This window comes from Lytechinus pictus, chromosome 13 (genome assembly GCF_037042905.1).
Source record: "Lytechinus pictus isolate F3 Inbred chromosome 13, Lp3.0, whole genome shotgun sequence".
NCBI lineage: Eukaryota > Metazoa > Echinodermata > Echinoidea > Temnopleuroida > Toxopneustidae > Lytechinus > Lytechinus pictus.
Genome location: NC_087257.1, coordinates 2,411,599 through 2,425,893, shown reverse-complemented (window position 1 = coordinate 2,425,893; position 14,295 = coordinate 2,411,599). Strand labels below are relative to the sequence as shown.

The 14,295-nt window shown below is 37.9% G+C and overlaps 1 protein-coding gene across 1 annotated transcript; it reads right to left on the bottom strand.

The window, feature by feature from the left end:
- Positions 1 to 7,522: 7,522 nt before the first annotated feature.
- On the bottom strand, positions 7,523 to 8,104 carry LOC129263342 (uncharacterized). Its single transcript, XM_054901254.2, has 2 exons — positions 7,807 to 8,104; positions 7,523 to 7,644 (listed from the first exon to the last, which is right to left on the bottom strand). The coding sequence occupies exons 1-2, from the start codon at positions 8,102 to 8,104 to the stop codon at positions 7,523 to 7,525; spliced, it is 420 nt and encodes a 139-aa protein (XP_054757229.2).
- Positions 8,105 to 14,295: the final 6,191 nt, after the last annotated feature.

The following is a 14,295-nucleotide window of genomic DNA, read 5'->3' as shown; positions in this document are numbered from 1 at the left end:
TAACTTCAGCACTCCCACCAAAAAAATCGTTCCTATGCCCCGGTCCCCCCCCCCCCCCACAAAAATTTCAAAGGGCAAGTAAAAATGAAGGAGGAAAAGAAAAATAAGGAAGGGGGACCACGAGTGAAATATATTATTTGTGAAAGATTGTATACTTGTCTAAATCTATCACAAAATTAGATTTTCATATTGAATAGGCCAAACTTTATTTCACTCACTTGCAACATTTTGTGCCCCCTCAAAATGATTACGCCAATGATAGGTATGTTAGTTGCGACAAGGAGTTGGGAGCGAATTCTCCCTTCGAAGTCGATGTCTAAATTGCAGTGGTCTGTGATCATCCAGACGATCTGCAGCGTCAACATTTTTTATTTTATTTTTTTTCAACATAGTCAAAGTCAAAATTAAACAGCACCATCTTCTGGCAGTAGAAGTACAATTTGTAGTAGGTCCATGCTCAAATCCACTGATCTGCGCTCAAACTGAGACCATACTCAAAATGAATTTATTTGAATTTCCCCACCCCTCTCCCTCTCTCTTACCTTTCTCTCTGCATGTCTCCCTTACATAATACACTAGTAGCTCCCTTTCTAATTTTCTCCAAGGAGTTACCAGCTGGTAACTCCTTGTTTTCTCTGATAACACCCCCCTCCCCCCTCTCCTCAGTCTCTCCCTCACCTCGAGATCGCTCTCTCATCCCACATCCATATCACATCACCATGATCACTGTCCCGTATTCCTTTTATTACATTCGCGCGTGACATATTGAAGAAGAATAGATGGGCGTAGGAGTACCCCTCAAGCCCTCTGCAGGGGTGCATTTCTGCACCTGTGGTAACATCCTATGGCTATCCTCACCTTCTGAATGTCCCCTCAACAGAGTCTCGTTCGATCCTCTCTTGCAAGTCAATGTTTCCATTAAATTCTCTATGATAAATGTTAAGAGTGACCACTATAAATCATTTGAATTGGAACCGATGGAGAAGTAGCAAATATCAGCCCTCAATCAATTCCATCCAATTTCCTTTGTTTCCTTTATTCATCATAATTTACACCAAAATTGCACAGCCTCCCCCCCCCCCGAATGAAACGATGAATATACATAGTTGTGATAATAAAAAAAATGGGTGAAGAAAGTACAGAAGATTAATAAAATATTTTTAAATAAATAAATCCATCCATCACGCAATCAACTGATAAAACGAGCAAACAATCAATCCATATAGCAACTATAAACGATCGAATGGTCAATCAATCAATCATTCAAACAATCATCATCTTTTATTTAGCAATCGAGACTGATTAATGCAGGAATCTACATGATCTAATTGTAACAAAAATACTGAATGTATAGTAATCAATAATTCCTACAAATTACTATAAATCAATATTAAAATTGTTTTTTTTTCATAACTTAAATTATTGTGCCATAAAACCATAACAATCACAATCAAAGTGAAACTCCTTGATCAGTGATTTCTGAAAGTAACAGACGTGTTCTGTCCAGGTGAGTCAGGTTCGACCGAGGTTAGGGGTTAAGAAGAGGTCAAAGGGCAAAGTAAATGACCAGCGGCATCCTGCTCCAATTAATTATCCACACGCCGTGACTAGCTACTACTATGTAAACTTGACCTCTGACCCCATTCACCTGTCATTCCACCTGCCAATGAAAGTCACGTGATGATTTTATCTCATTGCGATCTCATTGACGGGAAGGAAGGAATGATGCATGATTTTCGTCACATTGGTCTGAGAAGGGTCTCCAGTATGACGCGCTATGCTCCAGAACTTAATACTTCACATTGCATCGGTTTTTTCTACTTTAATCCTTCTCATGATAATCAGGGAAAGCAACTGCCCCTTTTTTAAATTAGTGAAAAAGGGGTGGAGGAAGAAACTACCTATACTACCTGTATTATTAAGGTCAAGTCCATGCACCATTTGTTGATTTGAATCGATACTCGACAGATATTGATCAAACAAGCATAACGCTGAAAATTTCATCGAAATCGGATGTAAAATAAAAAAAAGTTATGGCATTTCCAAGTTAAGCTTATTTTTCAAAGAACAGTTATATGCACAGCTCAGTGATATTCAAATGAGAGAGTGAATGATGTCCCTCACTCACTTTTTTTAATACTTTTTTGCTGTTAATACTTTATTGTTTGAATTATTATCTTAAATTTTACAGATTTTACAATAAGGACAAACTTGACTAAACCATAAACTGTTAAAATAATGGTAATTCCATTGTTTAGGGAGGAATAAAATTTCGTTTCACATGACAATGGGGAGAAGATAAGAGTTTTACATATTTCATATAATAAAATGAAGAAAAAAAATAGTGAGTGGGTGACGCCATCAGTCTGCTCATTTGCATACCGACCAGGATGAGCATATAACTGTTTTTGTGAAAAACAGAATGTCTCCTCCACCCCCACCCCACCCCCAAAAAATCCTCTTAATGCCAAACTCGTGTAAGAGAAGAAAAGGAGAGTGCAAAAACAAGAAGGGAAAATTACCGGGGGGGGGGGACACATTGATTGCCCTCAATAGTTTCGAAAACTAGTAAAATTTATAATGGGGCCTATATGCGACCCAAATACATGTTTAGAAGACATTGAAAGCACTGTAAAAAAAAACATGGGCCTGGGAAGCACCCCATTTTTTTCTCTACAGTGCGTATCAAAAAAAAAGTTTACACTTTGACAAAGCCCTGGGAATTAAAAAATATACAACATGTGGGTCATTTTTTCACATATAATCTTGGGTTTGGGTCTTATCTATCCTATGAATGTAAAAGTTTTGACAGAATGTTACACTTGAGTGAGCACTGTCCATTTTTGTAAAGGTCGCAGAAATCTGTTTGCGCAGAAATGCTCGTTTTCACGCTGTGTCAAGGGGAAAGGGCGAAATGAGACTTACCCTGCGAAATAAAACGGATACATTCAAGCATTTTGTAACAATTTTGCCACCCAAATTGAAATGTCAACATTAGTAAGCACAACTTTCACCTTTTTTGTGCCAGCCGGATCTGAGGACATAACTGAATCTGAACAAAAGTTTATATCAGACATCTCCAGCAATTTTTAACTAAGTTTGTATTATTTAAAGTGGGTTTACTTTTCATTTAATAATTGTTTCTCCACACTTTTCACAAGCTTGACAATGATTAACAAAATGAAAATCAAGCCTAAGCCATTTTATGTAAATCACAGCTCGGTGTAAAGCAAATATCGTCACGATGGCCTCGGTGTGTGGGGGAGCGGGGTGGGGCGCAATGCACTCTTCGAATTGTTTTGGGCAAGGAAACAAGTTAAAAAAGGTAAAAGATATCTTCAAATCAATTTTACTAGCTAAATTTCACATGTTCTTCATGATTAAAGTCTACTTTTATTCACATAACTATTTCAAAAGTTCTGCGCAAATCATTTTTCACTTACTTTTCAAAAGTAAGTGGTGCTCACTCAAGCGGAAATATTTTTCGACAGTTATATCGTCCTTTGCTTAAATGGATCTGTACCAATGTTAAAATGTGGAAAAATCTTCAGAATATTACAACTGTATAATTTTACATGATTTTTTCTAAGTGTAAACTTTTTTTTTGATACGCACTGTATAGGCAGCACCCATTGGAAATCTGAGGTATGCTAAATAGTAAAAATTGAATCGAAATTACCTTCATTTTGTATTGAAAACTTTTTTTTTGCTTGTCAAAAAACCTGACCAAAATGACCTTCATTTTGTAGTGAAATCCCCATTTATGCTTGTCAAATTTAAGCCAGCATCCCCTGTTAAAAATTCTATAGGGCCCTGTGTAGAACCATTATTCTTGGGATCGAAAATTCTATTAAACATACAAAATTCTCATTTTTTCGACGCGCTCAAAATATTATATGTATATATTATGTTCTATGATTTGGCGCAGAAAATGTTGGATATTCCCTTTATCTGAAACATGGGTCGACGCCCCTGGGGGGGGGGGGGGGTTGGTAGATAGCTGACAGTCTAATTAATTTTGAGAGCATTGAACTAAGTTTGGAAGGGATGAAATTAGAGTTTGGAGCGGCGTAGGGTATATATACAAAGAACATAGCTGAACGTATCCCGATACGGTGTTTCGTCTTTCGCCACCCGGACGGGCCCGGCGTCAATCGCTTGGACTGCTCGATGACGTACCTCGGGGTGTAAACGATCTACCGCTTCACCTGGTCTCAGTTGCGCTTTGATATTATCATTACTCGTACTTGATATTTTATATGATCGAAGAATGAAGTGAAACGTAAATCAACGATCATGTTAGATGCCAACACACAATCTTTAACCCTAGATTGTATTCCATCATAGGTATAATTATATTTCAGCTTATACATGTAGGTATAGGCCCTACACTAACATGACCAGATGACTAAAAAGAGGGAGTGGTCTTTTAAGATCCATTTAGGCAACTCTCCCTGGAATTCAAATTGGTATGCTAAAATGTAGAAATTCGAAGAAAGCCACCTTCATTTGGAGAGAAACTTTTTCTGTTATTATTTTTTTAACATGTCAAGAATTTCCTAACTAAAATCACCATCATTTTGAAGCGACCCCCTTTCTTTGCTTGTCATATTTTTTCAAAACCAGCACCCCCTAAAAATAATCGTTCCCATTGCCCTGCTGATGAGGTAGGTTTAGATATATGCACCCTTTCCGAAATATTGCGGAAGATTGATCGAAGGGTGCGAGACATAGGTATAGATTCAGATATTTTGAATGCATAGGGCTTATTATTGGGTATGCCTAACAGTCAGAATTGTCGAATGGAAGGAAATCAAATAAAACTAACTATAAACGAAATCGATAAAAACTAACAGATAATACAGAATCTCATTTCAATATTCGAATGTCAGAATCAGTATCTATTTTAAATTGATAAAAGTAATCTTGATTTTACCATTAATTCAAATATTCAAACTGTTCACAAGGTTGAAAGTATGATACCTACCATTTTGTTCGGTTGTAAACTTTTCTTATTTTACTGGAAAGGCACTTCGTTTTAGTTTAAGGTAAACATGGTAAATTGACATTATTCCTTTGAGAGCGTTTAATTAACATTTACCGTCTTATAAGTAGATCAGGTCTAATCGATTTGAATTTATTGATTTTGATTCAATTTGGCTGCTTAGTCATGTTTGTATCTACACGTTTCTGTCTGTTACCATGGCCACTTTGGTAACTGAAAGATAAAACAACATTAATATTTTTGTCGGATAAACATCCCGACAACATGAATGGAATGCTCACATGTAAATTATTAATCTTGTAATTCGTCCGTGTTGTTTTAAAAACAATCTTCGGCCATGTTAAGTTGTTCAAGATTGTTCATAATCTGTTCACCAGAGGGCTGGAGGCTGATGGAAATACATGTAAAATTTTCGACATCTTGGTCATCGATAATTGGACCCAATTCATTTAGTATAAGAAGAAAATCTAATGAAATCTGTTTAAGTTTGGTCTGGGTGGTTGGGTTTGTTCTGAAGAATTTGGTATATTGTGTCTGGCAGGACGATGATAGATGTCATTCACATTACATATATTAGTTGAAAGAGGCGAACGGGACCGGACACCCTACGGAGTCAAAAACCTGGTCGTGGATTGGATGGTGATTGGAAAATAACAAATGAGTGGACTGACCATGGCGTACAGGGGAATTTTTGTTATTTATTGTAATGAGTGAGCGAAGCGAGATGGCCCAAAATTTCATTTTTGAAACGAATAAAGTCTAATTTTGTGACAGAGTTTAAAATGACATCTATAAAGAAACTGATTTTATTTGTTTAGTCCCTTGCATGTTTTTCTTTTCTCGTTCGTGAATTTATCTTTAAATACATTTTATGCATCCTCAATTCAATTCAATTTCATTTATTCACCATATAAAAATATTCAAAATACAATGTAAAATAACATAAAATATAAATGCATACATGAATAAAAAATAAATACAACAAATAAATACAATTTATACATTCATGTAATAAATCAATATGGTAAGAGGCAATCAAAAAGATTGATAATTTATTGATTCATTCATTCATTAATTCATATATTTATTTATTTATCTATTGTATGAATTTAAAGAAACAGTATCAATTGGGAGTTGTCGCAAAACTACGCAGATGCTAAGCCCGGTCACATATAGCCCGACGCACGACCCACGCATTTAAAATTGGAAAATAGGACCAGTGCGTCGTTGTGCGCTCAACTCCTGTCAGAATTTCTGAAAGGCTAGCGAACTTGCATCGAATACATAACATATTGCTAACGCGCTGCGCGTATACTGGGCGCATATTGACCGTACACAGAGCGCATATACAAAACCTCCCAACGAATGCATCACTTATTGCGAGCGTGTTGAACGAATGGCTAACGCTGGGCTAGCGCATGCACTGCGCGTTCAACGCGCAGCCCGCGACCGAAAACTTCCATTAAAAAAATATATAAACCAATGTATACATTTGTAGAAATAATACTATGTTATTAAGAAAATATATTATGTTACTTACACTATCAAGGAAAAATAGTTTGAAAATATTTTATGTTTAAATCAGTGTCAATTTATCAGGCAGGGAAAACACAAGTTATTTTTTGAAAAAAAAAGTTGCCGGCAGATTTGAATATTATCACTAGACATAATATTTTTAATACTTTACAAATAAGAGTCAAAAAGTAAAGAAAGGGAAATATGAAAAAAGCTAAGAATAGACACATGTAGGAGAAAAGTGTGTGTGGATTTGTGTTCAAATGTATTTGCGTTGTTAGCGAGAGGGTGTGTGTGTGTGTGTGTGCGTGCGTGTGTATAATTATGTATGTTTGCAAGTGAATGCTTGTCAAATAAACAGTATATAAAGAATGGAATGAAATAGTACAAAGCATTAATCAACCATCATCCAATCACAATCTCTGTATAATTATAGCTGCCCGAACTGTTCACATATATGTTGTCTATATCATTCTGTCCGGCCATGGAACGGCACCGGCTTTGGAGTTGACCCAGTGCTTGATAAGATTCCTCTGCTTTTTTCCTTCCCTGCTGGAGGTATTGCTGCCAGCGACAGAGATGGTGTCTTGCATGTTAAGGCCTGATCTCCATGCTCCTGGGACCTAGTCATGACCAAGGTTCTCGGCACGGTCAAGCTGCTGGTTCTGCACACCTGGGTACCTTGTCCTCATCTAGTTGTGGAGGATGATGCATGCCGTGACAATGAGCTTGACGGTAGCTGGCTCCTGCTGCATCGTGGTCAGGAGAACTTGAAACCTGCTAGACAGAATGCCGAAGGCATTTTCGACAACCCTTCTGGCTCGGGAAAGCCGATAATTGAAAATGCGCTGCGACTGTGTCATACCTCTAAGACTGTACGGCTTCATAATTATTAGGACGTAGAGCGAATGCATTGTAGCCGACGAAAAAGTATGGTACATCCTGGTTGTCGTTGGGAAGAGGATCGGGATCCGGGAGGCCTAAACTGCCATCTTCAACACATTATCTCAGCTCAGAAGCATTGTAGATCTGAGCGTCCGATGCCGATCCCATACCACCAATGTCTACCCAGATGAAGCGATAATCAGCATCCACGAGCGCCATGAGGACAACGGAGTAGAATCCTTTGTAGTTATATTAAAGAGAACCACTGTTTGGAGGACAATTGCAGCTGACATGCTTTCCATCGAGTGCACCACAGGTATGGGGGAAGTTCCACTTCTCAATGAACTGGTCAGATATGGCACGCCACTCATCGGGAGTGGTGGGACACTTCATCATCTCACCCTTGTACTCTTCGATGATGGCCTGGCACACTTCTGGGATGAGCAGGGGTATAGTATTGTGAGGGATTCTCCATCCATAGGACATTGAGCGATACTTGGTCCCAGACGCAAGATGTCGAAGGGTGAGAGCAAGCTTCAGGCCAGGATCGAGGGCTTCTCTGTAGGTTGTATTCTGTTTGGTGATACTCGGGCCACCTCTTGGTAGCAGTTCGTCGAACATCTCTGGTGGCATTCGCATAAAATTTTTGAAGGCTGCCTGGTCTTCGTTACGGAGTTCTACAAGAAGTTGATCATACATGGGTACCCGGTAGGAAGGAATTCCTTTAATGCTCCGATCGTTTGTATTAAGCGCTATATAAATGTTGCATATTATTATTATTGTTATTATTATTATTATTACAAGCCAAACTGTCTTCTCCTTCCGATCCAGGGTCAAACCCAGTATCTTCGTTGACTTTTTTTCCTTTCTCCTTCTGGAGACTTGTAGTTGGTGAATAGTCAGTGCCATTAGGTTATGCTGATGTTGGAGAATTGCAATTTTATATTTCAATTGAGTGTCAGGATCATCCATCTTCCGAGGTGGTTCTTTCGAGGGCTGGAGGAGAAGTGATGAGGAGTTGGTGCCGGATCCACTTATATGCCCTATGACTACACGCTAGGCACACGCCAGGTATATGTTAGGAACACGCTAGATAAACGTTGTGTGCGTTAGAGACACGTTCAACACTCGTTCAGCACTCGTTCAGCTCGTTCATATTCGTTGCGTGTTCGTTGGAAAGCACGTTATGTGTGCGCCAGTTGTTCGTTCGAAATCAGCCGCCGAACTTGCGACGGATACTCAACGTAGGCTCAGCGTACGTCTAGCGTTGGTCTAGCGCGCTTTGCGAATGTTTGCCGACTTCATGGCGTATAGAGTCATGCGTCGAGCTCTGCGCATATTTTTGAGCATGCTCAAAAAATTACGACGCACAAGCGAAGAGCGTCGAATACATAACGTTGGTAAAACGCGCTCGTCGAACGCTTAACGAACAATGGCGCAGATCTAGCGAGTAACAACGCATTGACCAAAACTGCAAAAATGCAACACGTGGGCCATGCGCCCCTCGTGCGTCGCCTATATGTGACCGTCTATTGTTAAAAGCCCTTCGTAACAAAGCAGTCTTTGTCGAAAATCAGCGAATCGAAGAGGCTGAGTCGTCCTAGACTCTGGACAAACGACATATTTGCAATTTTTCGTCAGCTCAGATTCTTAGGACGATCAGCTGTCCCGGTTCACCGATTTTCGACAAAGACCTCTCAGCTCTTCATATATAGTGATATGGCGGGCAATAGATATACTATGTGTGGAATCCGTACCCGTTGCATTTGCTAAAACTAGCTACTATTACTAGTTCTTGAACGCCTTGCACAAAGAATCACAATATAATGTAACTCCATGCTGAAAATTAAAAGCATCCCGACTTTCGACCAATCAGGAGCTGGCATTATCGTGGACTGGCTTAAATTGAATTAGCGTGCAGATAGAAAGGCGCCACGGGCGCGCCGGATCGTACTGAGCAGATAAGGTTTAGGGGTCGACCCACTGTCGAAACACTACACATAAACATGATAAAGCTTATCCTCGAATAAGACACCTGGCACACCTGTGACAAAGAGGTATTCTGTCAGGGCCGAGTCTGTAGTATAGAGTCCCCCCCCCCCCCCTACATTGACAAAATAGAGGTATTCTGTCCGGGTATAGGGTCTGTAGCAGATGTCCCCCCCCCCTAGTGGAACTATTGCTCCAAACCTTTCTCTTACCTGAATGGTCCAAATTCACATGTCATGATAGTGCAGATCCTTGTAATTACCTATAGATACATCAATGAGTGGTAGACATGGGAAAGACCATGAGTCTACAATGGAAAGACCTTTGTTCGCCAATCCTTGAACCTTCTAAACTATGCCAATAAATAAGTTGTATATTTTCGTCATCATTCAAACTTATCAAAGACATATTTCAAAGGGTTCAGTGTCTCAAACAAATTCATGTCTCGTCGAACAAAATGGTCAGCATATGCCTCGTCCATAATCTGGCAAGGAAGCAAGAAGCAAGCCCTCCAAAAGTAATGAAATATAGATTTAAAAAGATTAAGCGATAAAATAAAATAAACACCATAAACGATCTAGTTTTTGTTTTATTTGTTTATTCAATTGCGTTTTCTGGGGATTGGGTGGAAGCGTTCGCGTGAAACCCTTTGTTTCAGCTTAGGAGGCTCTCAGTAGGATCATGGACCTAATACAACCATGGAACTATTAGGTCCATGGTAGGATCCATGATGTAGTCGACTTTGATGAGATGAGATAATCTAGCTTATCCCAGGTTGCCATGGAGATATATGATTCAAGGAGAGGCATCATCCTCTCACCTGTATATCTAGATGATTTATAACTTTCGGTCCATCGACTTCCAATCACCGAGTCAAATCACAGGCCTGTGGAAGCAGGCGTTTCCGTGCACCTGCGTTCTCTCTAGGGTCTATCAGGTTTTATTCTATTCTGCAAGCTTGAAGGTTATCCCGGGGCATAACTCACCAACTTGGATCAATGCTGTCAAGGGGGTTCCCAGGGCTCCCATAGATGAAAGGCTCGCCGACGGAGCCGGGTTGACGGAGGGGACCGTGTCGCTCGAGTATAGGTATGGTTTTGTCATCGTAACTCGCTTGTCACCGAGTTATTTTCATGTCCATAAACCGCGGAAATTAAACGTCACTCATTCTGGACGGAGATGTCATGAAGTGAAAATAGTGACCGTATTTTATCTTGGACATTATGCTGACCTGGGGACATGAACATGATAAAAGTCGTACTTCTCGTGCGGAGTTTGTAAACTAGGTGGGGCCCAGGTATCGAACTGTCGGTTATCACCTCCAAAATAATACTCCATTTAGTTTATTTCAGTGATGTTTGATTTAAAAGATTTATTTAACTCTAATATGGTTTAGCTTTTATCCACCTAAACTTCAAGTACAGAACTGATTAGCCTCCAGTAATACACCAGTCGAATTATTCTCTTATTTGTTTATTCAGGTTTAGTTTTAAACTTTTAGTTAAGTACATTTTAGTTCTGTTACACCTAATTTCGTTTAGTTAATTTTTATCTACTTAAAGGAAAATAAAACCTTTGGAACAAGATAGCTTGTGCGAAGACAGGAAAAATAATAGAAACAGATCAATAAAAGTTTGAGAAAAATTGAATAAATAATTTAGAAAGTTATGAGCATTTGGAGTTTAACTTATTATTGTAATGCAGATTCACCCATTGGCAACGCGACAGATATGTGTGATGTCACATGTGAACAACTTTGCCAATACTTTTATATAATTATATACATATATATTTCACTTAAAGGGATATCTAAATAAATAGAGTAAAATTCACAAAGCAAAATGCTGCAAATTTCATCAAAATCGGATAACAAATAACGAAGTTATTGAATTTTAAATTCTTATCAATATTTTGTGAAAACAGTTGTATGCACATCGTCATGAAAATTCATTAGGTGGGGGTGATGATGTCACATCCCCACTTTCCATTTTCTTATGTTATTACATGAAATCATAAATGTTTCATTTTTCACACATGCGTAAATGATGTGTCTCCATCATAATAAAAAATAATTTGCGGCAATAAATAACTAATGCACTTAATCAGTTGTCAATCCAATTGTTTTAGTTCTTGGTAGAAATTTTTTGAATAAACCTAATTTCATGTAATAAAATACAAAAGAACAAGTGAGGTATGACATCATCAGCCTACCTAATGATCAGCCTACCTAATGAATATTCATAAAGACATGCCTAGAACTGTTTCACCGGAATAATGCAAATCTTTAAAATTCAAAAACTTTGTTATTTGTTATCCGATTTTTATCAAATTTTCAGCATTTTGCTCTGTGAATCTTATTCTATTTATTGAGATACAAATATTTCCAGCCTGGACTATCCCTTTAAGGGATACTCTGGGCCGAGGATATTCATATCTAAATAAATAGTGTAAAATGCAAAGAACAAAATGCTAAACATTTTATTAAAATCGGATGACAACGAAGTTATTGAATTTGAAAGTTTAGCAGTATTTTGTGAAAACAGTTATATGCACATCGTCATTAATATTCATTAGGTGGGCTGATGAAGAAATGTTATTACATGAAATCATAATTGTTTCATTTTTCAAACATGTGTAAATGGTGTGTCTCCATTACATGTTATGATGGAATAAGTTGCAGCAATAAATAACTAATGCACTTAATCAGTTGTCAATCCAACTGTTTTAGTTCTTGGTAGAAATATTTGGAATAAACGTGATTTCATATAATAAAATACAAAAGAACAAGTGGGGATATGACATCATCAGCCCACCTAATGAATATCCATGAAGACATGCCTAGTGCTGTTTCACCAGAATACCTTCTTTATTAGTTATCCGATTTTGATCATATTTTCAGCATTTTGCTCTGTGAATTTTACTCTATTTTCAAACTATAAATATCTTCAGCCTGGAGCATCTTTTTATACTGCCTCTTTAGAACATGTTACTATAGGAGGGCATGTCATTATACAGATTTTCAAAGAATACACTATGGATGAAGAGTTTGTATCACCATAGGAAATCTTGCGCAAAAATATACATTTTGGGGGTATTTTATCGTCCATCAAAGGGGAAAGTTGTTAACATGTGACATCGCACATCTTTGATGCATTGCCAATGAGTGGATCTCCATAGCATTAGTGATCGCAATATTCAAATGTTCATAACTTTCCTATTATTTGTCCGATTTTTCTCAAGCTTCCTTTGATCCTATTCTTTGATTTTTTTAATGTTTCCACACAATCCCAATTGTTCCAAAGGTTTCATTCCCCTTTAAACATGTTAAATAACTACATTAGTTAAGCTTAGTTCAGTTCATGCAGTTTAGTCTAGTATATCATAGTCCTTCTAAAGTCAATTAGGTTTAGGCTTTTACAAGTTTCTATCTAGTCTTAAGGTTTTTTTTTCAAGATTTTGATTAGGCAATGTAATTCTTCAGGCAATATGAAAGACACATATACGACTCATAGGAAATAAAATAGTTTTGCAAATGCTGTAATTTCAGTATACCGTTTAACGTCATACAATGGGGTGGGGGACTCTATAATAATCTTCGTGAACTTGAAACAAATTATTGTTATTTCATCTTAAGCCAATGAGTTTGGGATCTTAGCCTGATGTTATTCATAATCAACAGTGGATTTGTAATATAAAAAAGGAGGGTTAATAATAATGATGATAGGAAACAAAGGCAACATTATATTTCTGTATCTAAAAAGTACGGATTTTATTATTCTTATTAAGTTTCAGTATCATAATCACCTCGATTACAAGGGATTGCATCACAGACCGTACTCAATCAAATCAAGCACAGCTTTTGAGATTTTTATGTATTTTTTGTTGTTTAAATACCGCCCCCCCCCCCCTCTCTATCAGCACGACCAGCCGCCCGGCCCTCCAGTAGCACCCTTCCCCTCCGCGACCCCACCCTGCCCCTCCTCGACATACAGGAATGTCGATATTAGGAAACCTACCCGAAGAAAAAACGACGTATATATTTTCATTTATGATACCAAAGCGGTGTTCTGTGATTGTGATTTTTTTTTCCGACGGAGTCGATTATAATTGAGCGCAATTGAATGGAGATGATGGACGAATTCCATTTAGTGACAGAATAGATAAATAACCAAATATACCCTGATCTGGGCTCTGTATAGAGATTACTTTGTATTGCCGCATCTCCTAAAGACCACCAGATTTCTTCAAGTTTGAGATTTAAAAGAGAACTCCAAGACAAATAAGCTAAATATAATCATATAAATAAATAGAATCAAATTCGTCGAGCAATCATCAAAATCTGATGAAAATAATAAAGCTATAGAATTTCAAAGTTCGGCAATATTTTGTCGAAACTTATAATTATAAATAACGTTATAATTATGCATGCGGTCATGAATATAGGTGGGCTGATGATGTCGCATTCCCACTTTCAGTTTGTATCACAAAAGTTTCATAATTAGTTCCCCATTAAAGGCTTATCTTTCGTTAAGGTACCCCCCACGAATACTGACTGATGATGATGATGTTGATGATGATGATGGTGGTGATGATGATGATGATGATGTTGATGATGATGATGATGGTGATGATGATGATGATGATGATGATGATGATGATGATGATGTTGATGATGATAATAATGATGATGATGATGATGGTGAAGATGATGATGATTATGATGATGATGTAGATGATGATGATGATGTTGATGATGATGATGATCATCATCATCATTATGGCGATGATGGTGGGGGTAATGATGATGGTAATGCTGAAGAAAACGATCGATGATGGTGGTGATGATGATGATGATGGTGGTGGTGGTGGTGGTGGTGATGATGGTGATGATGATGATTATG

Coding starts and splice junctions, on each gene's coding strand:
- LOC129263342 (XM_054901254.2), bottom strand. CDS start 8,104: ATGTATGATCAACTTCTTGTAGAACTCCGTAACGAAGACCAGGCAGCC. Junction 7,645..7,806: donor CATCATCGAAGAGTACAAGG/GTGAGATGATGA, acceptor ATAACTACAAAG/GATTCTACTCCGTTGTCCTC.